General features: G+C 39.0%; 1 protein-coding gene and 1 long non-coding RNA gene across 2 annotated transcripts in view; both read left to right on the forward strand.

The window, feature by feature from the left end:
• MICAL2 (microtubule associated monooxygenase, calponin and LIM domain containing 2) overlaps window positions 1-27,478 on the forward strand; it is a 117,643-nt gene that overhangs the window by 36,196 nt on the left and 53,969 nt on the right. The window contains exons 15-24 of the mRNA XM_057418220.1: window positions 3,534-3,605; window positions 4,093-4,239; window positions 5,334-5,438; window positions 6,982-7,200; window positions 7,428-7,529; window positions 8,506-8,637; window positions 16,910-17,017; window positions 18,946-19,132; window positions 20,218-20,306; window positions 20,643-21,022. Coding sequence (XP_057274203.1) covers window positions 3,534-3,605; window positions 4,093-4,239; window positions 5,334-5,438; window positions 6,982-7,200; window positions 7,428-7,529; window positions 8,506-8,637; window positions 16,910-17,017; window positions 18,946-19,132; window positions 20,218-20,306; window positions 20,643-21,022 — 1,541 coding nt within the window. The remainder of the gene's footprint in view (window positions 1-3,533; window positions 3,606-4,092; window positions 4,240-5,333; window positions 5,439-6,981; window positions 7,201-7,427; window positions 7,530-8,505; window positions 8,638-16,909; window positions 17,018-18,945; window positions 19,133-20,217; window positions 20,307-20,642; window positions 21,023-27,478) is intronic.
• Window positions 23,421-25,270, forward strand: LOC130604052 (uncharacterized). Its single transcript, XR_008973359.1, has 2 exons — window positions 23,421-23,693; window positions 24,959-25,270. It is a non-coding gene; the product is annotated as an uncharacterized LOC130604052 (long non-coding RNA).

Below are 27,478 nucleotides of genomic sequence, written 5' to 3' on the forward strand. Positions count from 1 at the left end.
GGCTTATTGATTGGGAGTGAGTGCTGTTTTTTCACAAAGCAGTGTTTTGAACAGGTGTGGTTGCTGTCATGGTTCTGGAGGGAAGCTTTCGAATACTTAAGATGTATAAAGCCTGAAACGGTAACAAACAGTGGGCAGGCTGACTGGCATGACTCTGAGATGATGCTCTCTTACTCATATACATATATTCTTCTCTTGGTCACTTATTAGTGAAGACTTATTGAAATGCCCTTTTTATGCCCCTTTATAAAACATATCCATGCCCATACATGTTGTGATTCAACACTCTGGGGCCTTGAAAGGTTATGAAGACCTGAGTTAATATTGTGTGGCATAGGACTGTGTGCAGTAAGAGTATTATGTTTCTGAATGGATTAAAACTTCAAAAGTTTTCTATGATTTAATTTAGAGGTTACTCTAATGAAATTATTCAGTAATAAACTGTTTCACCTTCTGCCTATTCATTAACCTGGTCCTCTTTTGCAAGGAGACCTTGAGGAGGGACTGTGCGTCCACAGCCAAGCCTACCTTCATTCTAATTTCAGTTTACATGGGGAATGTCTGCAAAGCCTGGCTCAGAGGCACCAGTGTCTCAAATCCAGCTGCTGCAGATTAACCAGCACAAGTTAGACAGCAGCATGTACTCCACCAAAATGAATTTAACTTCTGTATTTTCTGAAACAAAGCTTAATGCAAAATTGTTCCAGGCTTTGACTTTCCTGGGCTGGTCAGAAACTGTGTATTTACTGCTGCAGTTCTCAAGCCCTTGCTTTGTTGGGTTCTGGTTGTTTTTTTTTTTCTTTTTATTTCTTCCTTTTCTTTTTTTTCCTTTTTAATAGACCTCATTCATGCTTAACTGTATTGCTTCATTTACACCTATGCAGAGACTCTTTAAGTTTTGCCTTCAAAACTACACATTTCCAAATTCTTTGGAATTCAGTGTCCTTCAGAAAAGTTCAGGTGTACATGTATGTACTGCATTCTCTGTAGTTTAATGTGTTGCTTTTTAAATTTGTTGCCAACTTACCTTCTCAGTTTTCATGGAAATGTGGGATTTTTTGTTTGCTCGTTTTCTACCTGAAGGTAGAATTTCTACCTGAAGGTAGAATTTCTAGTGATTTCCTAGATGATGTCTCAGATATTTTCTATAAGGAAACACATTTTTGAAACCTGTGGACAACACAGTAACCTCATATATCCTTGTTAGGAAATAACTTTTCCCTGCCACCCACATATACACAAAACCAAGTGATATTTCCCAGCTAACCAACCAGTGGGAAATCAAATAGGCAAAATAAACATTGCTTTTTCTTGTGGGTGACTTCTTCAGAAGAAAAATCTTCTTCATGACCACAGTGTTGTTGGTTTTCCCTGAGTTATTTGTGGAAGTAAATAGACTTTTTAGTAATGGGGAGAGCTTTCCATTACTAAGCTGTGCAGCCCTTCTGACTAACCTCCCATCATGAAATAAGCCTTCTGTCATAACAGGAGGTATAGTTCTTGGCACTACATGAAAGCATGAGGTTATTTGCTTGATGGGCCCCTTTGGTTTCACACTGCAGTGGTTTGTTTGAAATGAGAAGCGAAGGTGGTATTTTCCAAATTAGCTTGGGGAGTGGGACTGTGAAGACCTTATTTTGTATAGGGCTTTGCCGCCCTGTCATGGCTGGGGTGTGAAAGTAAGCAAGGAACATGGTACTCGGGTTAGAACAGAGCCTTTTGGGTGCCAGAACCAGCTGAAACTAGCTGGGAAATGAAACTCTTTGGAAAGCAACTGCTTGAGTTAAGAGTTTGGCTTCAGATTTATGTCTCTTTCCCCTGCAAAACGTGCTGCTGAGCATTATCCAGGTATTACTGTAAGAGAGCACTCACATATCATAGACTCAGAAACCAGCCAGGGTAACAGTGTTGCTTACAAAACTTTCCATACCATCTAGTTTGTCCTTTTATTTGGCTGGAAGAGGGATCCTTATCTGGGCTCAGATTAGGAGAGACCAGGAAGCGGGACCCTGGAGCTGGTGTGGCCAGCTGTTCTGGCAGGGTGTGTTGGGCTGGGTAATGTTTTCCATTCTCCAACAGTGTCGGCAGGGCTGGAGAGGAACTGAGATTTCCTGTGCTCCAGACTAATAAATGAATAGAGGTGTTTACACAATAAAGGGCACAGTCCTTTTTCTTGCAGTTTTGCTAGGTAATTAAATTGCTTTGTCTTTCATTTCTTTGTAAAATATCTTAATTAAAGTCCTTTGTGTAAGACTTTTCGAAAGGCATCATCTTGTTTGCTCCATTCACTTAGGCGAATTCTGCTTTTATGTGGTACAGATTATTATGCAGAATACATTGTGCTGTTACGTTGTTCAATTTTCCTTGGTAGACTAATGACTATAGGCAGTGTTAAGCTAGGTTACTGAGAGCTAGTGCTTGAAAGACAATGTACCAAAGCATACAAGTAATCAAAATACTGTCACCTGATTCTTTTGGTGTTTGCCCAGAAGTTGTTTGGGATTACTTCTATTCACTGCATAATGATTTATTACAGTGTATCTATAAAAAGGAATCCTGTATTCTTTGATCTCTCTTCATTCTTTTTTTCTTTTTTTTTAATTGGCTGAGCAATCACTAAGATGCAGCATGGGCAGATGCAAATAAGTGGAGTCTATTGTTCATAAAGTGTAACCCAACATGACATCTATCAGACAAAAAAAAAATTTCCATTGTACCAAGTCTTCAAAATTGAATTTAATAAGAACTGTTACAAATTTTTAAGCATTGACTATTTTGCAAGTTCATCCAGACTGAGTATGAAGTAGTATTTGTTGTGTCATCCCTAATTCAGTAGAGTAATTAAACATGTGCGTAGCTTGAGCACAAAATAGGCAATTTGGTTGCTTAAGTATTGTAATGTAAAGCCATAGTCAGGGAGATGAACCTTACAAGGGCGACAGACTTTAAGGTAGACAATAATTGCTTCCCAAAAAGAGGTATGTCTGCGCTATAAACACATGATCTGCATGCAGATATCTAATTAAAAGATGTGAAAGAGTAAGGGGTTTCTGGATTTTATTACTTACCTGTAAACCAGTGTAGTCTAGACTAAAATTCACAGAATAAGTGATGCTGTAATGCCTTTTCCTTCAAGGATGTGTCAGTAATTTATGAATTACAAACTCTTCAACACTGAAAGAGGACAAGATAAACACCAACAATGTAGGGCCTGTGTTCAACAGGGTGTAGAAGCATGTATTTTCACCCATCAGAGTCCAGTGAGAGCTCCCAGTCAGGGGTTACAGGGCAGTTTTGATATATGTGATAACTCCCATGAGGGCCACCAGCCTCCTCATGTGAGGGTTTGATGAGGCACGCCAGTGCCATGAGGATCCCCGCATGCTGGCACTGCTCACCTGGGTTTGCCTTATTTAACACAGGCCAGACCACACTGCCTGGTTATGAAAGTTAATATCCTGGGAGGAACTGTGTGGGTAAATCTGGTAACTGCTGCAGTAATCCATAAACTTGTTTTGACTTTACCATTCCAGGTTGAAGGGAAAACAGAAGAAAATGAGTCTAATAAAAGACGTCGAAAAGGTCTTTTTGGTGTCTTCGAGGAGGTTGGTGTTCAGTGGTGTTCAGCCAGTTCCTTGATGAGCACCAGAGCTGAGGAAGAAGTGGAGTTGGGGGGCTGGGGCTTGGCCCTTTTTGTGCTTGGCAGGAAAGAAAAAGCCAGCCTCTCTCCTTAAAACCTTGAATTTACCATGGTGTGCACTAAAGAAGAGCTAAATTTATTTAAATCAGTTGTCAGGGAGGAGAGCATCACCTAAATTGCACTAGTTTTCTTTGAGATCCAAGAATGCTTAAGGTGTTGGTGACTCTGTTTTATCACTAACACCAGTTAATATTCCCTTTTTTGCTGTACTCTGGGACCAAAGAGAGTACTTGTTGGTGACTTTGGCATGCTAAACAGCCTCATCTTTAAAATATTATATAGATGTATTTTCTATTGCCCTTTGCTGATAAGGATGTTACATCTCTCTTTTTATCTCTCCGTGAGTGTTGTAGGCAAACTCAGGAAAACCATAGTTTGTTGTTTCCTTGCAGACTTCAGGCTTTTCAAGCCAAGGGATAAATGGAAAAGAACAGAGTGATGGCAGAGAAGGAACAAACCAGAATAAAGTTAAATCAATGGCAACTCAACTGTTGGCAAAGTTTGAAGAGAATGCTCCAAATACAATTTTTCGGAGGCAGGTATGTCATAGGTGAATGCAAAAGTAATCTCTGAAATTAAACTGTAGTCACTCCTTGCGAACGTGATGCTGTATGCAAATTAAAGGTATTCCTTTCAATAGTTAATGAACAAATCTGACTAATATAGGTTGACTAATGCATATTTATATAATGTATTAATTTATATTTTAATAATAAAGTTTGGTGGAATTGCAATGTCTAGAAATCTCTTGTAAGCCAGTCTGTAGAATTTTTGCTTTGTGTGGAAGTCACAGCTGACTGCATATGGTATTGCAGAAGGACTTTTTTTTTTCCCTATATTCTATGACTAAAGGACTCTACACATCCAGTGGAATCTTTCTTTGTGGAAAATTTAGAAAGCATAGAAGGTAATCTAACCTTTTGTAAGATGTGTCTGGCTGCATTTCCATTTGTAAAGTAGACATAATGGAATATATTTGTACGTTCAGTGGCATTTTCATGGTTTAAAGATAATCCAGTGCTGTCAAGGTAGTGATCATAAACTCAAAATCACACTTTAGCTAGTGAGATGGTTTGAGTCAGCTGAGTTTGGATCTGTCACATGAAATATTTGAAGGAAGGATGAACAAGGTGTTGAGGTTCCACAGAAGGAGGTGGTTTTCTTAATTCTTTGTGCTTGTATCCATTTTTTTCTTTTACATATTTAAGTCCTCCAGAAACGTAGGCTGTAGATGTCAAGTGACTTCTGCAGTGTGTGAACTGCTGTTCTTTGCGCTCTACCTGGCTACTTGTCAATGCCCTGAGTTTTCTGCATGTGCTATGTGTGCAGAGGTTTGCTTGACCTTGTTGAAGGAATGCTTGATGCTTTTTTTTTTTTACCTTTTGATCATAACCTTTCTAAAAGAATCCTGAATGCGCTGAATTTTAAGTATATCTTTGATGGTAGAAGGGGTTAATAAAATTGGTCAGTGACAAAAGTCTACAAAGCATGTTGTTAAGCTCCATAGTAACGTGTCTTTAAAACCAGCTTTTATTTCTTTCTGCCTCAAAAGACCTTTGAATCCTATTTACTGTCTTCCTTTTTTTTTTTTCCCCTCTTCTCTGTCTTTGTAATTTTAAAAATGCTTTACAAGGAGCTAATAGATAGACGAGGCCTGCTTTCTTCTGACCCTCCTGTTAATCCTCGCTTTGCTAAGCCTAAGGATGCAAGTCTTCTTCCTCCTCAACCAAAAAGGCAGGTAGGAACTCATATTGGTAACACCAGACAATCACACTTTTTCTCTCATTGCTGAGAACTCAGTCTTATTGTGTAACTATAGAATATATAAAACAACATGTGGATGTAATCTGCAAAGTTAACAGATATATTTAGCTCAGAATTGTGAAAACCACATTAAAGTTTAAGGCTATTTTATACCTGCTTGACCAGATGAGAAAACTATTTGAAAGAATTAATAACTGTGGGGGGAAATAAAACCAAACCAAAACAAACCTAAAAACATAGGTGTTGATTTCTGTGTTATCACATCTAGAGTCCAAACTGTATAATTACATAGCTACATTTAACATGTGAGAAAACTACAGCAGTATCTGAAAATTTGTCTGTGCATGTACTTGATGTTTTGGGCTATTGTAAAGATAATGCAAAAGGAGTTTTCCGTCCCAAGAAACCTGGCAAAAATATTTGAGATAAAAGCTTGAGCATTGAAAAGCTGATATTGATGCCCAGAGGTTTTATTTCTTTAAGCAAAACTTGTGATAAGAATTTCTGCTGAAAACTCTTTTGCTGCATCATATACATGGGGCAAAATGTTTGAATACATTGTCTAAATTTTTCTCTTGATACTTCCAATGAAAGCAGTCTTATATCAAATAGTATTGACATTCACTTTACAATAGAATGTTAAATTGAAGTAAATACCATGTAGGGGCATTGCAAGAGTAGTCTTCAGTGAAATGGGATCTGCATTGCATATGGAAATCTGCCAATCAGCTTGATGAAAAATGCAGATTCATAAACTAGTTGAGAATTGCTGTTTCAAAGGCAGATCTGCTATTCTGAAACATCAGAAGCACACTGCAAGTTGATTGGCATTAGGTTTTTATATTTTAATTCTGAGAAATTTGGAAAGTTTATGTATTTAATTGAATTGGACAGATAGGATGAAGTAGAAAACTCTCATGAAAAGACCCAACTGGAAGGTAAGACTGAGTTTGATAAAGCTGAACTGATTCAAATGTTTTATTTACTTCAAAAGCTATTCTATGTAAAGACTCAAATTCAGAGACCTATTCTGAAATCCTCAATGAACTCCTTAAAATTGTTTAAATCTTAAATACTTTATAGCTTAACTTGGGTTAGACTAGATCTAGAATTACACTGAGAACTACTGTTGATATCCTTACAAGTTGATTGTAAGTTTAGTTTCAAGCAGATGTAATACTAAAACAAACAAGCAAGCAAAATCCTTGCTAAAAAACCTGGAAGGAGATGCAGTGTCGTGTTCTTCTGCACTGATGCTAACTGGGGTTATTCATAAAAACTGACACAGACCTAGAGAAGGATGTCAAGACCTGCGTAAGTTATGCAGGACCGATTTATTTCAGTGCATGGATGCAAGCATCAGAGATGCAGTAGATAGTTTGCAAAGAGTGATGTGAGAACATTTTGATTCTAGTTATGTGCATGACTGTGCTGTGCTTTCAGAAGCATTCTTAAAAGCTGCATATACTGCATGGTAGTGCAGAAAGCAGATTTTTTTCACTTCAAGTGTTTCCCAGTTTCAGGTGCTAGCTAGGAGTGAACACGAGGTCAGGGAACCCAAACAGTCTTTAGATGGTTCTGATCATATGGCCAGGAAAGCAAAGACTGTACAAAAAACAGATACCCAACCCAGTCTGTCAGAAACCTCTGAAAATCTCGCATCTGCCTGTTCTGCTGCATTTGTACTTTCTGGAGTGCTTGAGCGTCTTCAGCACCTGGAGGAAAAAATGAAACAGGTGACAAGCAATTTCTTTTCCTTTCTGTCTCTTAACTGCATATGTTAATCTGTATCCTGTATTGTCCCTAGATATGTGCTGGCTTTTTCTCTGTTGACTATAGGCTATATTAAGACAATAAAAAGTCTTTCTACAAACTTGATATATTCTCATGATGTATGTGACATTAACAGAGATCTCTCTCTCTCTCTCCTTTCTTGGCATTCCTTCCCTGGCTCTTATTGCAGAAAAGAGCTCAGACCGTAGCAAACAGGGAATTCCATAAAAAGAACATTAAAGAGAAAGCAGCACATCTTGCCTCAATGTTTGGATACATGGAGCTTCCAAAGGTGAATATTAGGTTTTATACCTGAAAAAGTGCTGAGTTAGAAGACATACGAGAAATCAGGGGGAGGGAAATTTCAGTAGTTTTGTTTCTAACTTTCCTTTCACCTTGGGTGGATCTGAAAAACAATGTGGATTCTGCTGTAACTGGCAAAAGGCTATGTATTATTCATAATTTGAGGCAAAACACAATCTAAATCATAGAGCTAATCAGAGTACGTTAGCATGAGAGAAATGTTAGTATAAACCATGTCTTGTGCTTACATATACACTGGTAGCTCACAGTTTCTAATGAATTTGTAGTTCTTGGTGGAATCTGGCATTTCTTATGCTTTGTTATGCTTTCTCACAGCACTATCTTACCTAACTGTCCACTGTAAATATTTTTAAAAGAAAACAGTACAGTAATATAATTTGCCATGAAGGTTTTACCTTGATAATTTCTGTGGCTCCTCCCTGTGCAGAAATAGAGGAAAAAGAACAGAATTAGAGGAAGTTGGGTCTGTTCAGCCTGGAGAAGGGAAGGCTATGTGGAGACCTCATAGCAGCCTTCCAGTATCTGAAGGGGGCCTATAGGGATGCTGGAGAGGGATTCTTCATTAGAGACTGTAGTGATAGGACAAGGGGTAACGGGTTAAAACTTAAACAGGGGAAGTTTAGGTTGGATATAAGAAGGAAATTCTTTCCTGTTAGGGTGGTGAGGCACTGGAATAGGTTGCCCAGGGAGGTTGTGAATTCTCCATCGGTGGCAGTGTTCAAGGCCAGGTTGGACGAGGCCTTGGGTGATATGATTTAGCGTAAGGTGTCCCTACCCACGGCAGGGAGGTTGGAACTAGATGATCTTAAGGTCCTTTCCAACCCTAAAGATTCTATGATTCTATGACTATCCTATCTTTTTCATGCATGACTTTGAAATTACTCTCTTAACCTCTGCTAATGTCACTGTCTCTTGGATAACTCTCCTATTTCTGCTTTACACAGAATAAACTATCTACTAAAGGCTTATCCTATTCTCAGCCCCCAACTCCTTCTTGCCCTCCACCTCATGACTCGGCTGCTGCCTCTTCTCCATCATCTGTCGATTCAGCTTCCCCTGCTGCTCCTTCTAGACAGGTACTCTATTAACAGCTTTTTCCTGTTAAATCCAAACGTGTTGCTAAAGCTAAAGCTACTTAAGAAACTGCTTGGATGGAAGGTGCTGCCAGCAGATCTGTTGTATAGGTTGCATTTCACACTGGAATAAAATTTTATTTTATTCACTGTTGTTAATTCTGCATGTTTGTAGGAGGAAAGTCGTTAAAAACTGTTCAGGTATCAAGTTGAAGAACAAAGCAAATAGCTAATAAAATTTTTACTTCAGTTCTGAAAATTTTGCATTGCTGCTTATCTGAAATGTTCTGTTGTTGGACAGTACTACAGACATGCCTAGCAAAGAAAGAGCTTCACATTTTATAGCTAACTGGATGTTATGGGATCAGTTAGATGTTCTTGGATGGCATTTGTGTTTGGTTGGTTTTTGTTTTCATAAGAACATCTGTCTGGGCTATAGGGGGGAACCTGCACAATAATGTTGGTTTTAACTAGAAATAGTATGAACACTTGTAGATACAGACCAATTTAATTGTTTTGTTTGTTTATTTATTTGTACTTGCTAGAATTTTTTGCTAGAATAGTTTTTGTAACAGCAAACTTTTACAGAGAGGAAACATGCATACTCTGAGTGAAAGCGGTTATGTAACACTTGAATCAGATATTCGGCTCTTACTACTTATGCTGATGTTAGAAGGGGGTTTGCTTTTATCTGTGGAAGTTAGGATGAGATTGACTTCTAACTCCCTTTGTTTTAGAAGGATTTTAATTGAAGAAAGTTTCTTTTTCAGCTTTTCAGGGCAGGTACAGGCCTGGGTTCCCAGTATTGAATTGGGTGGGTGAAGAAATGAAGGTGGACACTTCATTTTTTCTAGGGGTATTGATGGCAATTGCTGTGACTCTGCACATGCTGGTGGTTCTGCTGCCTGACACATGAAAGAAGTGCTATTCAGCAAAATCTGGTACTGTCTGCATTTACTGGGAGGAGAAGCAAAGCATTCTGCTTTTGTTGTATTCAAATAACAGTAGTTTTATGAATTACTCATGACTGTTGCTCAACTTCAGGCAAGCCATGGGTGAAGGTAATTTCCCATCTGGTGGGCAGAATCATTTAGTGGAATGGTCTAGGTATTTTAAGGTTATTTTGCACCATATTGTTAGTGCTGGTTGGAAATTGGGCTCACAGCCCCAGCAGTAACCAAGAAGCTAGGTACTGAGCTGACTTGCAGTTTGCAAAGCCATGTCCCTCAGTTGAAATGGATCTGTGTTGAAAAGACTCCCTCTCATTCTCTGGGAAAATATAGGCTAAAGAGTCCTTCAAGGACACTGCAAGCCCAGCAGGTGCCTTACTGCAGTAATCCCCTAATTCTCTTCAGCTTCAAAGTAAATCCTTTGCCTGGATTTACCTCTTACTTTCTATGACCTAGGAGGTATAGCATGTGATGGGTTTTAAGCTAAGTAATGGTTTCCAAAATGTAGGGGCCTGTTGCTCATTTTATTTGGAGAACCATTGTGACACTGCAATGAGAATAAAGAAAAAAACCCAAACTATATGAACAACCCTTTAACATATGAGAACTAAGTTCTTAATCATACAGAAACTCTGTACAGAGCCATAATTTTACTGGGTTTTAAAGTTTTTTTCATAGAGAGCGTTTGGCCTGAGCAGTCATTTTTGAATGTTTTAATCTAACTGTGTTTTGTTTGAACTACACTTACAGTCTTTTATTAGCTTGCCATTGTATTTGAATGATGTAGCAATATTTTGTTATGACTTGATTTCAGTCAGGCTGAGTTTACGTCAATTGAAAAATGCTCTCCATTCTGCCATTACTCCAGAGGTGATGGCAGAATGCAGCACAGCTGCTGAGCCAAGAAAATCTTATTCTGTCACCAGTACAGAAAGTATACATTCATCTCATTTGGTAAATATTTGGCTGGTTAGGTAGGACTACATGTATTCTTTGGCAGATCTACATGTATGAACATCTTGATGCCTACTATGCTGCTCCATAGGGTTACATAGGCTCAGGTCTTCTTGTACACTGTATGCATTACATATGTCTAAATATGGTGCATTTGGCACAGCATATTTGGGAATTTTTAAATAGCAGGTCTGATAATGAACAGGCAAGCTTTAACTTTCCTCCCCTTTGAGGTAGATGCTACAGGGGTAACTTAAAGCAAGCGGAGGGGTTAGACAGGGTCAGTCAGCCATGGTGTCTCAAAGCTGTTGCAGAGAAGGGGAGGGTACCTGTCCTCCATGCTCAGTTTTGGCACAGTAAGTGGACAGTCACTATGGAAACAGAGATTCAGGTGAGGCTTGGGGATGGGGATAGGAGACCCCTGAATAGTAAGTAGCAGGGTGCTGGAGGAGGCCTGCAGTCTGCAGCAGGTTATGTTTGGAGCAGGTTATGCCAATGTGCACTTTACACAAGTAAAATGGATCTGTCCTGAGGACAGAAGATGAACTAAATGGCTCTGTGGACCTATGTCTAGGCCCCTTACTTGCATTGATGATGTGGTGGTGAGGTGTTAATGGATGTGCAAGACTTTTGTTCTCCATACTATTTATTCATGTGCTGTGAGGTTGGTTTAGTCCTGTGATACCCATTACTTTAGCTTTACCTCTCTTTGGCAACTTAATTTCTGTTTCTCTTTAAGTTACACAGGCCATGTTCTGGCTTATCTTCTGTTATTTCTCAAGCAAAATTTTTCCAGAAGCAGGTTTCTTACTGCTGTTTTACTGTGAGAGTATCAGTTTTTCAGAGAACACCTGCTGAACCTGGATTTCATAACAAGCAATCTGTCTGTGCCCTTTCATGGTTAACTTCTTGTCCCTGGGTTTTGTCTTAAGATTGCACACTTAGAATCATAGAATCATAGAATAGTTAGGGTTGGAAAGGACCTTAAGATCATCTAGTTCCAACCCCCCTGCCATGGGCAGGGACACCTCACACTAAGCCATCTCACCCAAGGCTTCGTCCAACCTGATCTTGAATGCTGCCAGGGATGGAGCATTCACAACCTCCCTGGGCAACCCATTCCAGTGCCTCACCACTTTTTGTAACATGAAAATTTTATCCTACTCTAAAACACTGGCTAAATGTGCAGCACTATAAAATAAAATCAGATCATATTTCAGGTGCGCAGTGCACATTTTCAAGTGCTATGCATGATAATTTAACAGTATGTTTGGACTTCTCTGCTCTGAGTATGCACTGGTAATTAATTGCCTGTGTTTGTGTTATCTTGCGGTTGGGGTTATAGGACTTAGAATTTCTATTTCTGGTCCCTGTTCTGAGAGATACCACGAGATAAGCCTAGACTTCAGTGAGAAAAAGGGCTTCAGGATTGGTAAGTCAGCAGAACAAGCTTCTTCATGTCGCTCTCAGTGTTTCTGCATTTTCCCAGCAGAAGATAATGGAAGTCTTCTGAGTTTTGTAAGATTTCATGAGAGATGGCCTATAAATATCAGTACCCTCCCATTCTTTAAGTAGTTAGAACCGTCACTTTAATTTCAAGTGAGTACTGAGATTGTTATGAGACACAATGATCCTTTGCAACTGTTGAATTTTCACTAGAGTGGTATTAGTTATGGTACCGTATTTATTGAAAATGGTGGCTAAGAAATCATACTGTCTTATTACAGAAACCTGTTAAGCCTCAGTCCTGAAAGGAGCACTTGAAAGGAAAGCTATGGAAGCATATTGTTTCTTCTAAAGGCATACAGTCATTACAATTTATTAAGAACTTCCTACTACATGAAAGTATATGCAAGTTGCCAGTAATAATCAAAGCTACCTTCTAGCTTTAATCAGCTGTCAAAATTCACATAGGTAGAATTATGAAGGAACAAATATTATATTACAGGCTGGGCTTTGGTTATTCCTGTTGTCTGTTTAAAGTTGGATTTGATCTTCAGAAAACTGTGTTCATCTGAGCTTTGCATGCGTGACTCCACACCATATGTCATAAGAACTATGATGTTGCAATCAGTAGGCTTTGCTGCCTGCGGTGTTTGGACCAACTGCTTCCCTTCAGTGAGGTGACTAATTACCAGCAGGGCTTGGGTGTTTTCTACACACAGTAACTTATTACTCACATGTTGTTTATCTCAGAGGTAAAACATATGTAGCAGGTGGTACCAAAGTAAATAAATACCTCTCAAAGCTAAATAAGACCAGGAAAATCATTAAGGATATGAAACAACAAAGGGGAAGCATTGTATGCTTTGGAGGCAGAGAGTACATTTCCTTTGTTTTATGAAAATACTACCAGGCATAGTTGTTGGTTGGCTGTGGTGTTACAAACAATAACATGGGGAAACACAGAAGGCAGCTTTCGCTTCCCACTAATAACCACTCTGATCAACCTGCTGAAAAGCTTTGGTAACATGTCATTGACAGGTCAACAGTCTTCACAAATCACACACACGTGGTGGATTTTTAAGTGTTTTCTTTGCAGATTTTTTCTGAAATTCACTGTGTAAGGTAACTCTAAGATTCCTTTCCAACACAGGGTTTAAAGCTAATAGTATAAACCTGCTTGAATTGTGAGAAGTAACCTGCTATTTATTGATAGTGGCCGCGGCACTACAGAATTGCAGGGTTGTGTGGCACTTCAAGTACACCAGTAGCCTCAAAGGTAGTAAGTGCATGAGCAAAATATAAAACCTATTATGTGTATAGTGAATTTCTAGGGTACATGAGTAGCATCAGGCTGGCAGAGATCTGTGTGCTATCAACCAAAGCTAACCCATGTAAGAGCTGACAGGTTCTCTGCAGGAAAGTCTGTAGATTTTGGGGTCAGACCATCTCTCCTGCAACTGGAATTTATTACACTTACATGATTACATGGTGAGGATGTTACTGAAGTCCTTGTCCATAACTAGGTGAGTTTTAGAGAAGACAAGGTTACTCAGTGGTTGTACTGTTGTCATATTAGGGCAGAAGTCCCTAGCCTGGTGGGCTAGAACCCGTCCCTCCCATTCTCTGCAGGTTTCTGCAAGTGCTCATGAGGTGGTCTGGTGGCTTCTTATCTTTCCTTGATGTTTCTATTTTGTAATTTAATTTCTTTTGAATAGAAAACAATAGAATATTTTGGTTGTAAGGGATGTACCATGATCATCTAGTCCAACTGCCTGACCAATTCAGGGCTGACCAAAAGCTAAAGCATGAAACTAAGGACATTGTCCAAATGCCTCTTAATCACTGACAGGCGTGGGGCATCAACCAGCTCTCTGGGAAGCCTGTTCCAGTGTTTGACCACTGTTTTGGTGAAGGAGTGCTTCCTAATGTCCAGTCTGAACCTCTCCTGATGCAGCTTTGAACCATTCCCAAGCATCCTATCACTAGGTACAGGAAGAAGAGATCAGCACCTCCTCTCCAGTTTCCCTCCTCAGGAAGCTGTAGAAAGCAATGAGGTCACCCCTTAGCTTCCTTCTCTCCGAACTAGACAAGCCCACAGTCCTTAGCTGCCCCTCACAAGACTTGCCTTCCAGTGCTCCCACCAGCTTTGTTGCCCTCCTCCAGACACATTTAAGGAACTTCACATCCTTTTCCAGCTGTGGGGCCCAGAGCTGCACACAGTACTCAATGTGAGGCTGCACCAATGCTGAATACAGTGGGATAGTCCCCTCTTTTGAACTGGTTGCTGGGGCTGTGTTTGATGCCCTCCATTATGGGGTTTACCCTCTTGGCTGCCAGGGCACACTGCTGGCTCATACTGAGCCTGCTGCCAACCAGCAATCCCTGATCCCATTCTGCAGGGCTGCTCTCCAGCCACCCCTCTCCCAGTTTATACTTGCACCTGGCATTACTCTATCCTGAGTGCAGAACTCAGCATTTGGACTTGGTAAATTTTATCCCCTTAATCATTGCCCAATGCTCCAATCTATCTAGGCCCCTCTGCACATCACCTGGAAGGTGTGGTGCCAAGGTTGTAGCAAATCGATCTCCTCTTGTCTACCCACATTCCTGATTCAGTAAGGAGAACCAATAGAGATCTTTCCCCAGTAATGTGGCCTTATTAAACAATTTGTATAAAGTGAGATCTAATCAGTCCTCAAGTCCACTTGCCTCCTGCCCTTCCCACTGGTGAGCAGCAACAATGCGTGTGTTGATGGTGGTTGTAGGAGACAAGAGTAGTCAGCAGTCTTTCGGTTACTAGATTAAATTGAAATCCCACTTGCTTTTACACAGAATGTGAGTTCCCTTTCATTACAATAACATTTCCTTTTAATAACATTTCCTTTTAATAACATTTTTTAAGTATGTACAGATGTGCAGTTTTCTTGTTTTGACTGCTTTAATGTTGAGGTAGATTGCTCCAATGGGTGGAGAACAGAAATCGACCAACCTGATGAATTTCAAGGTGTAGTTCAGGCTTAAGGATGCTTTTCCTGAAATTCACCTACTTGCATTCTAGGCACAGCCTTATTGTTCAAGTGATTGCTCCAGCATTTAACTAGTTCAAGGTAAACTTTTTGCTTCAATTAACTTCAGAAGCTTTCTTTTACCTAGGAGCTCATAGGTAATAAGTTGTATGTGGCCTAAAAGCCACTCAGCGTATTCTGAGGGGCAGAATTTGGGGAGGAAAATTTTGTCTTCTGTGATTTTAAACAATACAAAGGAGCATAGTTTTCCTGTAGTAGCAAGTAGCACTTCTGTTGGCTAATAATCTAGTGTACCACTTGGGACAGCACTGTGGTGTGTAATTAACAGTTTACTTTGCTGTTGTTACCCTGCAAGTTCTGCAGATATTGAACAACATTTTAAAGTCTTTTTATAATAAGCAAAACCAAACAGGACATAAATTTATTCCTTGAATGGCCTTTGTTGTCTTAACCTGCATATTTTGTACCTACCTGGATATTAAGCTAATTACAGGATAACTCTCAAAAGATAAGGGAAGCTGTAAGGAGCTGGACATACTCCTCTGGATTATATTTTTTTTTATTAGCAAGAATATTTTTATCTGTCATAATTTTTGAAAATGCACCCACAATGCATCATAGTTGTTTTAAACTTGATAGAAAATGTTTCAAAATTATTTTAAAGTAGCATAAATACCATTGCCTTTATATTTTTCTCTTTTCTTCTTGGTAGCTTTCTGATATTTTAAAACCTTTCCATTAGCAAGACTTGGTGTAGTGGCAGTAAAAAATTGTATCGCTGACAAGTGTAAGACTTTAATATTTGGACTCTTTGGGAGGCAAATGAAGCATGATATATGAGACAGTGGATCCTCTAGGAAATAAAAAGAATGTTCTGACTTCAGAAGCAGAATACCAGATCCCTGGCCTTACCAGGATTGTTCTTGCTGCCTTTGCTACCAGAGAGGTCGTGGGATCTTATGTTGACTATAAAACTAAAATGAAAGTCACTACAGCAAATTTGGTTTAGGGTGGAAAATATTTCTATAGCTCTATGAAGTCTTCACAGTCTTTTTTTCCAGGAGCAGGGAATTAGAATACCTACCTGCCTGCCACACACACCCCCCCTTTCTACTGTTCCACTGCCCAGGCATGTGTTTTGGCAAGGAAGCCTGGACCATGCAGTCAGTGATCTGGTAGTGGTGCGTTTGGAGCCACAGCCTAAAGAAGTGCAGTCTCCTTGCAGGCCTGTCTATTTGATAAATTTGGTTAGAAAGAGCCTAACATTTGTGGCTGCTATAGTGTGATGAAGCAGATTAAAGGAGATGGCTTCCTTTCATGAACATGGTTTATCCAGTTTTCTCTGGCATTGAGTCAATGGGGAAGAGGGAGAATGATTGCTTTGTGAGAATCAACAAAATGTTTGTACGTGGGATTTCTACTACATTTTCATAGGCTGTTTCCTGAAATGCCACATTCTGTAGTCTGGTAATGTAAAGTTTAGTCCCCACTTCTGTGAAATACAACAACAAAGTTCCAAGAAGTCAAAGTGAACAGGGTTTGTTTTTTTCAGTCTATCAGAACAGCCCAACCCTGATAGGCAGTAGCTCCCAGCTCAGCCTTTCATAGGCATGGCAGGAGGACTGTGCTGTGGGAGTGTTTGCTCCCAGCAGTTGTTTCTCCATCATTTCACAGAGAAGTGTGGGAACTGCACACACTTCTGTGGCCACCAGCTGGACCATGCTGCTAACAAATGAACATGCTTGTGTTCTGCTAGACTTTGGCTCTGCTCTTTCTCGTAGCCTCTCTTTATCGTTGTTTGCATGTTTTCAAATCATCCCTGTCCTTTTCTCGTAAAATCCTTTTTCAAGAAAAACTAAAGCTCTTCCTTCTATTCTTCATCTTCTCTTTTCTGGTTAGATGACTGTAGGAAAGGTATCATGTGCAATTGGAGCTGTGGCTGAAGTTCTTGTCAATCTGTATGTGAATGATCACAGACCCAAGCCACAGCTTAACCCCCTTGAACTGGTAAGACCAAACCCAAAAAGAAGCAATAACTCGATTTTAAAGAGTGGTGTTTCCGGAACTAACATCCTAATTTAAGATTTTGGCTGTGGAGCACTTCAAGCATTATGAAAGATCTTAGTCTAACATTTATTAAGGAATCAAGTACATACTGGCAAAACATGCTGATGTGTGGATGTGCTGGAAATGTTGTTCACGGTGTCTTCTATTTAGATTTTTATTATTTGCATGAATTAAAACTTCAGGAGGGTTTTATTAAACGTAATTACTGGTACAGTTAGTAAGAGAAGGCAATTATTAATCAGGGCAGCTTCTAAAGAAAGTTTTGTTATAGTATATGTTTATGCAGTTATTTTTAACACACAAATGCTGAATCACTGTGCCTCATTTTGGAGAGCTGTTTTTAAACTCTGACACTGTTCTGTGTTGAATTCAGAAGCAGTCTCTGGACAGAGCTACAGGTTCTTGCCCCATTCCTCATTCTCCATCTTCTGCCTCTACTGCTCAGAGCTGTCAGGTATTGGGAAATGAAGTAAGATGTTGTGTTGTGGTGATGACACTTATCTATTAGCCAGCACAAACTCAGTTGCTTGTACTTCACTGTAACTATCTGTTCTTTTTTCAAAAACATGTATATACATGGGTAACCATTTGCATGGTTATTCATTTGGGAAATTTCATGCTCTGAAATGATCCATCACAGCAAAACGGATTATTGATGGCAGATTTGGTCCTTAACTTTTAAGCACAAGACAATGTGATGATTAAAATTGTGACTTGAACTTAACATTATGAAGCTGTTACAAGGCTACTTTTTGGCAGCAAACTAAAGATGAGTTGTGTGGACTATGTGCTGTTGTCTGAATGTGCCTGGACTCTGCCAAGCCTATGCCTCCTCTGTCCCATGCATAGAACATCTCCCGTGGCAGTGGGGATGGTGGAAAGGAAGGGAGATGGTGATGGCTGTGGTAGAGAAAGGTTGCTCGTCTGTACTGACTTATAACTAATACAAAGTAACATCTTCATATCTACCTCTAATAAGAAAAGGGAAGTCCAGTGGCATCTAATTAATTTCTAATTTATTTTTCTGTACCTTTTTATTTTTTCTGTACCTTTTGCATGTATATCCAGAGAGGGTAAGATGTATGGCAATTAAAGAATGATGATTGACAGCCCAAATTCAACAAAAACCTTCACAATAGATTCCAGTTGTAAATATGGATCGTATTTTAAAGTCCAATGAGTTAAAAATATTCTGCATGTCTGTGGAAGGAGAGAAAGTGATTTTTTTTTTTTTTTTTTAAAGCAAATCAAGCCCCAGCTTGGGCTGTAGTCTTGGGAGGAACATGTCTGAGAGGGGAAGCATGTCTGCAGTGATAAAAACAGTTCAGACACCAGCATTAAAGACTGTCAGGTTTTCTTCCTGGACATTAAAATGCAAGCCTACATTTTCCTCCAGAGTGTGTATGAGCGAGTGTATATTGAAAGTTTCAGGATGTCTGTTTTCCTAGCTCTGCATGCCTGTTATTTGAGGCTAGCAAGGTCTGCCTTTGCCCTCTTCTGAGAAGCACCGATGCCCTCAGACTGTGAGATGCAAGTGCCTGAGCCAGCGCAGTGCAGGGTGATGAAAGAGCATCTGGGACTGATGCTGCTCTTGTACCTGAGTAAACACAAAATGTCAGTGAACTCCCAGAGGGAAGCTGGATACAAGTCCAGCTGAAAATCACCCCTTAAAGTCCTTGTGATGTCTGATTTATGAATTGCAGCATAAACCTACAGGATTGTAGCAAATGAGTAATAAAAAAGCTGACATTTTAATTGTGTGTGGAGGGTGCTGTGTAAAAATTCAAGCAGATAAAGAAGCTTCCCAGTTAAGAATTTGGGTGTAGTGCAACAGCTTTATGTGCATTTCTATTTTTGTCATTTAACAGGCATCTCTGCGAAAAGAATTCCCTCAGTCTGTCGGGGGGAGTGACATTTGTTACTTCTGCAAAAAACGGGTATACGTTATGGAGCGGCTGAGCGCAGAAGGCCACTTCTTTCATAGGGAGTGCTTCAAGTGTGAAGTATGTTCTACAACACTCCGCTTAGGAATTTACGCCTTTGATGTTGAGGAAGGTAATAGAGGAGCTATTTAAGAATATTTAAAATATTGATTGTTTAAGTATTGATGTTTTTAAAGGAACCAGGGAAAAAGACCTGGCCAAGTAATTCAGTAAAGAGGAGGTCTGCCAAATATGTTGTTTGTGTCCATACTGATCTTCAAGTCCTTGTACTTGCAGTTCTAGTCTTTCAAAATAATCCAGTTATGACAGACCTGAGCTTTAAATAAGAATTCCTCAGTGGAAAATAACTTGAGTGATCAAAATGCAATTTGTCCAAGCACAGGACAGAGGGAGGGAGAGGGGAAAGGTGATTTTTTTTTTTTTTTTTTTTTTTTCTCTCCAACAGTACAGAATTATTCTCATCTCTCATTTACAACTGGCCATTAAATAACATGATCTACAAGGGTAAGACACAATAGTGGCAGATTTACATGGATCAAGGGAATATAGGTTATCTCTTTCAAGATGTTACGGCTCAGGAATTGAAAGCAGTAGTACTGGCCGAGCAGTGGTGTAATTTATTCCAGTCTACTGTAGAACAGGAGATTCAGATCTTGGGCACTCAATCCCACCTACACCCCCATTTTGGTTTGTTTGCTTGTTTTTTGTTTAGAGGGAAATTATTAAACTGAATTGAAATTCCCTTGCCGCTTCCAAATGGTTTGAGTAGATTGGAATATTAACCTGATCTCTTTCTGCAAAGAAAAAATTAGACTCAAGGCTAAAAGTGGCTCTTTTGAAGTCCAGAGAATGCTTTGCAAAGACTTTTTTTTTAACTGATTATTTGAGTTTTTGCTGCTTGATGTCTTGTTTTGGTTTGTGACATTGTATTTATTGAATTTTGGGTTTCTGCTATTAATTAATCTTAAACCTGTGTGGTAGATAAATGACCTTGCCTTATTTAAAAAACATGCAAATCTGTGTACTGTAAAAGAAACCCATTCAGAGCTGTGAGCTATTCAGCTGGTGGCAAGTTTCCCATTCCTTTTGCTGCCCAACCATTGATTATCCTGATTTTATCTTTTTATGGATGCAGCAGTGGGGTTTCAGTCCATATATATATAGATGAAAAATCTTTTTTTTTTTTTTCTCTTGTAGGTAAATTTTACTGCAAACCTCATTTTACACACTGCAAAATCAGTACTAAGCAGAGAAAGAGAAGAGCAACCTTACAGATCCAAGGAAAGGTACATATTGTTTATATTAATAATGCAGGGAATGTTGAGGCAGCTTTATTTCAAGCAGGGTGCAATACTTGCAATTGTATGTGTGTGTGAGAGATGTTTCCTAGCTAATATCCAGAAGCACTTAAATCAATACTAAAACATAACCTCCTGGTTCTGTTTGACATATTTATAGTCTGGTTCTGAATGGAATTGAGTTTTCTCTATACAAAATAAATGTGAACTTAGGAGAAATTGGAAGTGAATATATATATAAAGACCTGAAAACAGTAACAGAAATTGAACGTGCCATATTTTAGAAGTGTATATATAACATTTTTTTTTAACGCTTTATGTAAGGAGACAGCAGAAGCATGGAAGAAAGAGGAACCCAAACCCACAGAGACCACCACAGAAAGCACTTTGTCTACTGCTAGCAGTCCAGAGGACAGGTCCCCAGGTATCCTGACTTCCTTCTTTAGGGGCACACTAAGCTGGCCCCTTCGGGTGACAAGGGATCTGCTTGACATTCCCAGACGCCTGTCTAACTGGATGCATGGTTTTCTGCACGCTACCAATCTTCATTTCAGGGACAATGCATATAACTATACCTACTTGTATGAACTCTTGAGCCTTGGTGTGCCATTCCTCTGTGCTCTTCTAGAGGTACTTACTCATATGTACCGGGAAGCAGAGCTATCACTTGAAAATGTGCTTGAATGGGTGAAAAAAATTCTGTAGGGTTTAAATTCTTCTGTGTCTTGCTCAATTTTGCCTTTCAGATTTTCAAAATTAACAGCCTCACTATTTTCTTGAGGGTTTTTTGTTTGTTTCTTTGGGGGTTTTGTTGGTTTTTTGTTTGTTTGCTTTTTTACTTTTCATACAATTTAATGTGTGACTTGAATGGTGGATTCCTTCTGATATATATGAGGTGTGCAATCAAAAATTTCAATATGAAATGTACTGTATGTTAGAGCATGAAGGGCAATGTCCAGACACATTTCCAAAACATGGCAATGGATGAAGGATGTTTGTAGATTTATCTTTTTCACTTGTTTTATCCTGTGATCAGACCATGGGGCATATTGTATATTTAAAAACCATGCTCCCTCCCCTGCCCTCCTCCTTTTTCTTTTTTTCATTAGACCAAGAAAGAATGTGTCTTCTTTCAGATGTTTGGGGAATATTTGTGATAAATGACTGGGTTTTGAAACCTGAAGATGGCGCATACCTTTTTTTTTCCTTGCTTTCATCTTTGCTCTGCGTTATGAGGTTTATAATTTGCATGAATATGTTAAAAAGAAAAAAAAAAAAGAATTAATCATGTACTTAATTGCCATTGCTCCTAGTCATGCCTTTTTTCATTTCTTATATGTGATAGATACCCTTTGATGATAGTGGGTATAATCTGTACTACTAATTTATTTAAAGTTTTGAAATAAATTTGAAGAGCAAATCTTAGTTGAGTGAAGGCTTGATTGCAACTAGGTCAAAGGAACTGATAGTGTAATTAGATCTGACTTATTTCTCAAATCGAGGCTTCCTCATTAGGTGGCTGATTCAAGGAATATCAGTTTATGGAGCACTCATCTGTAAGTGAAATCACTGCTGTGTTTCCTCTGGGTAGGCAATGCTCCTATTGTCTTTTGGATTTTTTATTTTTTTTTTTTAATACAAGTTTAGAGCAAACAAGAAAAACCTAAAAATGTATTCCAAGGAGATTAATTCTTAGTTGGGTATTTCATTCATTTCAATGTGTAATGGCAGAAAGGTGAAATTCTGTCTGGAGCAGCTGTTAAGTAACTTTCTTTCAGATGTCTCTCAACAAAGTCTACCTTAATCAGAAGGTGTTGGGGCAGGTTAAGTAAGCTATTTAGTGGCAAGGAGACACCAACATCCCAAATCCTGATTACTTTCAGCCTAGTTAGCCAGCAAGGTAAGCATGCTCCCTGCCTCTCAAATACTTGAGTGTTTAAATTCAGAAGTTAACCAGGAAATAGGTAAATACATAAACATGGTAGTATGTATAGCCTAAAATTAAAAGCTTCTGTAGCATTCATTTCTAGCCAACAGAATATGGCTTAAATAATAGGAAATAATGTTGCATTCAGTTAGAACCAAAGTTGAGCATCCAGTGGTCTTCCAGTGGTCTTAAATGGCTGTGCTGCTTATGGACTGGCAGTTTTTTCTTAGGTATAAAGAGGAAATTATCTTCTGTTTAAAGGAAATGGCAAACTGGATTTTTCTTCTAGATAGTCTGACTTCCTTTAAACTATGAGGATAAAGCTTTTCACAGTTTAAAATGATTATGTATTTGGGGGGAAAAAGATTGTTAGTATATGCACAGAACTTGAAAAAGTGATTGAAGAAAATTGTTTAGGTGTAAGGCAGCATTCATTTGAAATAAATTGCCATTAATGCTCAAACATGTATTAGCAAAACTTTGCTAGAATATTGACTGGACACAGCAACAATTATAGTAACATGGTGGGCATCTGTATATATGTAACAAAACGTATCTGTATCTTTTTTTTAATAGCATGTAAAAAAACCCCAAACCTACTTTGGAACATTGTATACTTTTTAATTATTTGCTAATTATAGTTTCACTTTAAAAAGGAAAAAATCTGTGCTGTGATTGAGCATGTTACTCCTGCAACACAGCAAACTGCTAAGTAGTAAAGTTTTAAAACTTGGCTTGCGATCAGTTCTCTGTCAGTTTGTCAACAGCACAGTCCTTAGGAACACTGTTTCCTGAAATCTTCTACTGTTTACTACAGGGAATTTTCTGCTTTTCAGCAGAGTGAGCGTAATGGTAAACATACCATTGGTATGGAAAATGGTGATATAGTAAGAAATCTATAAATCTCTGATGTCCAATTAATGTAAAGTAGATGAATCTTACTAGGAGAAAGTTTAAAATTCAACCTAAAAAAAATAAAAAGATGGCATTGACGCTTATAGATTTATATAATGAGGAATAAAATCCCTACATTCCCACAACAGAAATCAGGAATCTGCAGAATGAAAACATTTTCCTGAGGAATCTTAATTGCACTGCATATCCCACTGGGATTTTGCAGGTGAATCTGTTGGCAAGGTTTTTTTATTGATATCAATCTAATTGGTAGATTTTTTTATTTCTGTTTTTTTAATCTTAATATTCTGTTAGTAAGATTCATACTTAATTGTCCTCATTCATGATTTAATGAAGAAAGGCAGTTTCCTTTTGGCCTATTCTTCTCTGTGCCTACATAATCTTTCTGATGCTTTTCTGTATAACCAAGTTAAGGTCTGTGTTTTGTTTTTTTTTCCTGGCTGTCTTCTTTGTCAATCTCCCTCGGTGCTTTTAGTCCATTTCATCATTCCAGTGCTGCACCCACTCACTGGCTGAAGCCTTTCTGCTCTCAGGTGATTTTTTTTCTGCTTGCCAGTTCCAAAATTGTGTGACTAACACTGTTGTTTGACAGCATTTCAATGGCATTTTTTTCAAGACTTTTGGAGCAAACTGTGTGTGTCTGGTATATTAATGGATGCAAGCTTTGGCATGATCATTTAACCTGATGCTGAGTTCACAGTTCTAGAAAAAGCAAAGTCTGTGCTCTCTGTAGAGAATGTTTTTCTGTCTGTCTGTGCATGTACACTTCCTTGTGCCTTCAAGGTAAGTTAGGTAAGTAAGTTGCTTCTCGAAAGAACTAATTAAAGTTTCTTTCAAAAACTAATTAAATTTCTTTCAAAGTATTGAAGGAAAGATTTGAAATAAGGTCAGGACAAGATTAGCCAGCTGATTCTCCTGGTTAGCGTGACCACCTATTTCCATTGAGCTCCAATAAGCAGTGAACAAGCAATGTTTGAGCACTGTGGTGCTTCCTAAGCACTTTCTTGCTTTCATACTGTAAGAGTACAATATAAAAGGATTCTGTTAAAAAATTAGCCAAGTAGGTGCAAATTCTAGTCTTGCACCCCAAGAAACATGGTAGGCTGGCCTAACAGTAATATATAAGCATGCTATTTTTAGTCTGTAATATCAGAATGCCAAGTTTATATAACGAGAGTGTTTTGGTTTGAATTGTTTTGTTAACTAATTAACTAGGCCCTATTTGCCACTGTGATGAATGGATTTGTCTTGCTGCATGAGACCTTGCCATGCTCTCCATAACAAAGTTGTGCTATTATTTTGTATTTTTTACATAAGTTCCAGTATGTGTAATCAATCACACGTTGATAATCTAGAAGGGGAAATGAATCCAAACAAGAACCAAGGGCTCATTCTGACAATCATGTGCACTAAAGCTTTGTTTGACATGGTCATGACCCAGCCTTCCCTCCTGAGATCCTCTTCTAAAGGGAAGGGTCTTCGGGAATTGATCTAAGTGGCAGTTTTCAGGAGAGGCCACACATCCTCTGCCACTTGCCTCATTTCACACACCTCAGCCAGGAATGCTGAAGTGCTGCAGGGTCAGAGCTCTACACTCCTTATCTTGCTGACCTGTACATTTGTGTAGCTTAAGCAATAGTATTTATTTGTGTGGGTATGCCAGAATGTCTTGATGGCTTTGAAAGTCCCCGCTCTGTGCCCACACAGAAACCTTCTCTGTATTTTAAGCGTCACTTCCTGCACAAATGGTTAGGACGTGACTTCCTATGTATTTCAGGGCTATGGTGTTTTGTTACAGAGCTCAGCATGCTTTCAGGTGAAGGTCATGACATAAAGGCCTGCCATTTCAAACCACTCCACTGCTGTGTTTTTTACCCTCTGTTGCAGAGTCTTCCTAGCTCTTCCTGGCCAGTGAGGATTCTGTCCTTCTCCTCCTCAATCTTCTGTCTTCATTTTACTTTATAATCTTAACTGAATATTTTTATTAAATAGTTTTTAATGCTGTATTTAAATTTTCACATGGAAATTCTGTATTTTGCACACAGTGAAAATTGTTTTAGCTTTATTTATGATATCTGCTGTAAACAAAAATAAATGTAGTTCTTTGTAAGTCTTCTTGTTTCATCTCTTCCTTTTAAAAATGTTTCCTAAGGACAGAGACTTAATAGTGACTTCACAGTGGTTCTGCACATTCCTCTTCTGGTGGATGCTGTTGCGTTATCTTTGTGGCCTGACCCAAAGGCCAGAGAGTTTCACTGTGGTGGCATAACTGCATGTGTCCCTTTTGAAACAGATAAATGTCAGGGTCCTTGGCAAGTTATCCCACCCAGTGCTGATCAGGAGGTGGCTGGTGTTGGGATTTCTCCTTCCTGGGAATGATAAATTGGTGTTGGTGAGAATGGGAGCTGCTTGTATTGCATACAAAAATGGCACTTGCCCACTTCCCTCTCACTTCTCTTACCTTTCTTTATGATTTTAATTTGCATATTTACAAACATCATAAAGGTCACGCTGAGTTAATGTGTTTGGGATTTTATACTGTGTACAGGAAAAGCAGGTAATAACTGGGTAAAGCTTTACTTTTGCTACTAGCTCTTGAGTGCTGTTTGCAAGCTCCCTGTGTCTTCCGGATGCTGGGAAGCTTCAACTAGTGGTGACCTATTATATGCTAACAGTGGCCTTGTTTATGTATTTATTCATTTCTTTAGCCTTCCTTTGCTCTGTCATGGCTATTTATTTTTTTTCCCTTAATTTTAATTTGTTGTTAAAGGTGGTGTTTGTGGTTCTTTTTAAGCAGTGGGGTCTCCAAAAAAGCTTTCCTAAGTCTTCCTCCCCTTCATCTTCTTTTCTTTTTTTTTTTGCTTGCACTTCAATTCTTAAACTGTAATCTCTTCCTTTGTATTTCAAGAAAAAAAAAACAACAAACAAATCCCAGAAAGAATAATCCCAGTAATTTAATGGAAAGATTGTGTGATGTGTTTTTTAAAGTTAGTTCAAAATGAGCCTCAGAAGGGTTGTTTGAGTGACAGAATTTTTTTTTACAGTGCTGCTAAAGACAACATTGCTAAAGAACAACAAATGTTATTCCCAATGAACTATTCCATCTTCCCTGCCAAAGAAAAAGCCACCATGTACAGTAGAAAGTTTATTGTCTGGGGGGGAGATGATTTGCATAATGAAAACATAGGGCAACAAATACTATTTAAGACAATACTTGGCACCTTCTTAATTGTAATGGACAAAACAATCTGGGTAAGACTCCATTTACTCTTTGTGCAACTAACAGATTCAGAGCAGCCTTATTTCTGCCATCTTGATCATTTTAGGCAGAGGCAGTGACATGGAAACATTAGAAGAGGTTGTTTTTTTTTCTGCAGAAGGTGATGATTTGTTTGGCACTGAAGCTTTGAGAGGCATCAGATGTTCATGCTGTTCTCATAAGTTTTCACTTACAATAACTTGGAATTGGGGTAATGTTAGATTTGTTATAGTTTTGTTTCTTGTGGTGGCACAGAGGTCCAAAAAGTCAAATCACTACCAAATCATGTCACTGGAGGGATATACCTAGCGGTGAACAGTCCATGTGCTTGAATGCTAGTGGACAAAACAAAACACCATGTTTGGAAAGGAAATAAAGAAGACAAAATGAGCAGCATGAGGGGAACAAGTTTGTGCTAGTTCCCTTGCTCTGAATCAAAACCATTACACAATAAAACTGAATATTCCTTGTTTTGCTTCTAGTACTGCTGATGAAGGAGCAGACTAGTGGGTTAAGTTCTCTACAAATTTAATGAGCCTGATTTGGCCACATGTGCAGAGCTCCCTGTGGGTAGAAGACCTGAATCCTCCTCCTGCTGTTGTGCTGAGCTCTCTCCAAAAGCTCGAGTGCTCTCAGTCTCTGGCAGCATGTGCTGTTAAAAATGCACCCTGAAGCAGTGATGCTTTGTCCTTTCACATAGCTGAAATTATCAGTGGTGCTTGTTTGAAAGGCAACCAGGCTGCTGCTCTGGTCACAAGCTGGCACTGGACTGGTTGCCTTCTAAAAACCGTGGTTTCAGAGCAGAAGACACTAATGGCTCTTGATATAGCTAATGCTTTCTAAGACTTGAAAGTTGCTTGATGCTATAGATGCCATTATAGCAGTAGAAATGCAGAGGTGACATTTGCTTTGTCTGGCAGGCTCAGGAGATGCTTTGTCTTTCCTCCTCTTTATACTGGTTCAAATGGGTTCTGAACTTGTCTGTTGCCACAGGGGTCGTTTGGATTGGAAATAAGTACACAGGTGTGCTTTTTTGAAGAGCCAGGCCCATCTTAAAGC

Source organism: Pezoporus wallicus, unplaced genomic scaffold, assembly GCF_028554395.1.
Source record: "Pezoporus wallicus isolate ANWC-B61680 ecotype Strahan unplaced genomic scaffold, APGP_CSIRO_Pwel_v1 contig_2025, whole genome shotgun sequence".
Taxonomy (NCBI): domain Eukaryota; kingdom Metazoa; phylum Chordata; class Aves; order Psittaciformes; family Psittacidae; genus Pezoporus; species Pezoporus wallicus.